At 33.2% G+C, this 3,655-nt stretch overlaps 1 protein-coding gene across 1 annotated transcript; it reads left to right on the plus strand.

Annotated features, from left to right (window-relative positions):
- Positions 1 to 2,504: 2,504 nt before the first annotated feature.
- On the plus strand, positions 2,505 to 2,741 carry K441DRAFT_592590 (uncharacterized protein; the record flags this gene model as incomplete). The annotated part of the gene is given in 2 exon segments (XM_067644889.1): positions 2,505 to 2,585; positions 2,604 to 2,741. Coding segments are annotated over 2 exon segments (219 nt in total), but the record flags the coding sequence as incomplete, so codon positions are not given.
- Between the last annotated feature and the right edge of the window lie 914 nt (positions 2,742 to 3,655).

Here is a 3,655-nt window from a genome sequence, read left to right on the forward strand (position 1 = left end):
AAGTGCAAAACTATTTAATAAAAATCTTTCTTTTAGAGCGCTTTTTCTACTCTAGGAACGGTAGAATACGGCAGAAATAGATAAAAGAGCTAGGATTTTCTTTTCTTAGTGTAAACTGGACTATAGTAAGCAAAATACCAGAACGAAAAAACACTAGTCGCTAGAGCTCCCCTAGCATTTTAAAAACGGGCCAGAGTGTCCACTTAGCTACTAGTACATGTTAAGCTGCCTAGGAAGGATTCATGTATATAGAACTATAGCGCCATAGCCTAGAGGCTGCATGCGTAGTATTATACGTAGTATAATACAACGGATATAAAAAAAAAAAAAAAAAAAAAAACCTTACCCTTAAGATCTTTTACGCCTTTATATTAAACCAAAAAGCTTTAGAAGTAGGCTATAATAACCTTATAATTTCTAATATTTCTTATACTTTAGCGAAACTTATTATATACCTCCTTTTACTTATTAAGAAAATGCCTAGTTAACTAGCAATTCGGTTTCTTATAAACGTAGTACTTCTTCTAGCGATTACTTTAAAATAAACCTCTATAAGGGCCTCTACCTTTACCTTATAGTCGTTAATTATACCCTCTACTATATTATCTACCCTAGCCACTATATATTTAATTAGTCTAGTTATAATTATATTAGTTAGGCGGGTTAATTAAAGTAGGTTAGAGTTAGGCGTTAAATTACTATACTTCTTAAGAGCGTAGAGCGGTGCTAATAGAAGATCTTAATTAAGTATATACTCCTTTATAAGTATTTATAGGATTAAAGAGTATAAGGTTGCATTCTTTAACGCCTTAGCATACACTAATAACTTAATTATGTAGGCTAAAATCCTCTTAATATAATTTAGATAAACCACGCTAAATTGTCTAAAGTTAATTAAAGAGCNTTTAAAGATAATTAAGCCAAGGGACACCTGGGTTTGTAGTAATAATCCTTAAAAAGGTAGTCTCTCTCTATTCTAATATATACTACTACTTATTCTCTTTTATTTTAAAGTAGTATCTTAACTTATATATTATACGGTCGAAATTATATCCTTTTCCTACCAAATAGTTATAATAGAAGGTACTAGCTCGGCCCTTAAGCATAACAGAATAGGCGTTATGGTATTAATTAGACTCTATTTCTACTTTCTAGCAACAGTTATAGAAGATATGTAGTTTTAAATTAAGGACATTATATAGTTCCCTACTAAACTTCTTCTCCTAATCTAAATAGAGCTTCGCGAGCTCTATAAGCAATTTTAAACCACCTCTAATTTAAGATTAAGATAGAGGAAGTAGAAGTTGTATTATAGGCTGTAGTGGGGACGTAGGTCTAATCGGTAGAGTCTAAAGGTTATTAAATTGTAGAGTAATAGGATCCTATACCTGCTTTCGTTAGGGTATAGTATCTAACATTAAAGCTATAGGTTAAATTAGATACAGAGGAGTTAAAGGTAGAGGTAGATTCGTCTCTAGAGGTATATTACTTAGATTCTATCGTAAGTTAAGCTTCCTTATAGTGCGTAGTTAGTGCTTAATCTCTTATAGAGTCTATTTATACTCTTCTTTTACGTTAATAACCTACTCCTAAATATTATCTTTAATAGTACCCCCGTCCATAGGTACAAATACTTTATACTCCCATAAGAAGTTACGGAAGTTATATATAATATCCTTCTTTATAGGAGTTTATATTTCCTTTATCTATCTAATAAAGTCCTCCCTTATACAGTACTATAGCATAATGTCGTTATATTCGCTATCTTTATAGTATACTATATAGTATAATAAGAATCCGTTTAGGTCCTATTGCTTAGCGTTTACAAAGTCAATTATATTAGTATTATATATTTCCGGGTTAATATCCTTCTTATACTTCTTTAGATAGGTTGGCGCTATAGTAGGTATAGAATTAACGGGGTGTCGTACGTCGAAGGTAGGTAGGATTTTCGGTTTTATAGGGTCTCGTAGGTTTACTATTAAGAGGTAGGCAATTCAAGATATTATTTAACGCGTTTTAGACGTCGTTTAACGCGTTTTAGACGTTAACTTAGGACAGTAGGTTTAGTAATACTTCTAACCTAAAGTACTTAACCAAATCTTTGTAAATGTGATTATTCTGCGTAATAGACGCAACTTAGTATCTCCTAGTACTTAGTAACACTTCTATTACTAGTTTTCCGCAAGTTTAAGGTAGCACAGTATCGCCGGAATCCATTCCATATAAGCGTATATAGCACTCCTATATAAGACTATCTCTTTTATTTAAAAACCTAGCTACTCTGTAGTTAACTATATATTTAATTACTAATTAGTGTTGGTTATATAGGGTGACTTACCAATAACGACTACTTAAGTAGGTTATAGTAATGTTAGTTAATAAAGCTTATTAATTGGAAATAAGGAAGGGCGAGGAGCTTAAGACTCCTCGCCACGCTAGTGCCGCGGCGTCACGTGACGACCGCTTGCCTTATTCCCGATAATATTAATAACGCCTTATAGGACTACCTTAACGACTTCTGCTTTGCGTACCTAGATAATATATTTATTTATAATAATAACCCTTTTAAGCATACTAAACACGTTTAAAAGGTCCTATAGCGCCTTACGAACGTAGGACTTTATATTAATTTAAAGAAATATAAATTCTTAGTTATAGAAGTAAAATACCTTAAACTAATTATTACTACTAAGGGTGTCTATATAGACCCTAAAAAGGTATATATAATTACTAAATAGTAAGCCCCTAACTGCATTAAGGATATATAAGCCTTCCTTAGTTTTACTAACTTCTATTAAAAATTTATATATAACTTCTTAAGCGTAATAGCACTACTTATAGCAATAATGTAAACAAAGGGCCTTTTTATAAAAGGAAGAAAAACGCACCTATGCTTTACCTAGACGTTTAAATACAAGAAGGCGTTCTAAGACCTTAAAAATGCCTTTACTAAAGCACCTATTTTAGCTTACTTTACACTAAGACAATAACTCTATCTTAAAACTAACTTCTTAGACTATATTAACGCAGGCATCCTCTCTTAAATAGGTAATAACGGCCTCCTGTAAGGCAGTATTGCCAGGGTGTACGGTAGGGAGCAGGCAAGCCGAGCATGAGTTATATAGGGAGTCGATGGAAGAGGACGATATGGTAATGAGGGTAGGCAATAGCCTAAGTACAGAGACGAACCGATGGGGGAGGAAGGAGGCTGCAAGCCCGAGGAGCTTATAAGGAGGTGCCAAGGGCTAGCCGAAGGCTAGCCTTGGCGACCCCTGAGAGCCCCTAGGCGATGCAGCCGAGTAAGGGCCAAAATAACCCTTACACCTCCTTTACCTAGTTATATTCTACTTATCTAAACTTATACTATAAGAGTATAACTATAAGATCTATAATAAAGAACTCCTTATAATTATATAAGCGTTTAAAGAATTTTAACTAGAACTTTCCTTAATAAAGCCTAACTATCCAACTAAAGTCCTTATAGACTATTGCAACCTTAAGTACTTTATAACTATAAAGTAGCTAAACTAACGTTAAGTACATTAGAACGAGTTTCTCTTTAGTTTTAACTTTAACTTTATATATAGATTAGGAGTATAAGGTACTAAACCTAATAGCCTAATACGTCGTTCGTAAGACCTTCCTTAGTCTA

Source organism: Cenococcum geophilum, assembly GCF_001692895.1.
Source record: "Cenococcum geophilum 1.58 unplaced genomic scaffold K441scaffold_80, whole genome shotgun sequence".
Taxonomy (NCBI): Eukaryota; Fungi; Ascomycota; class Dothideomycetes; order Gloniales; family Gloniaceae; genus Cenococcum; species Cenococcum geophilum.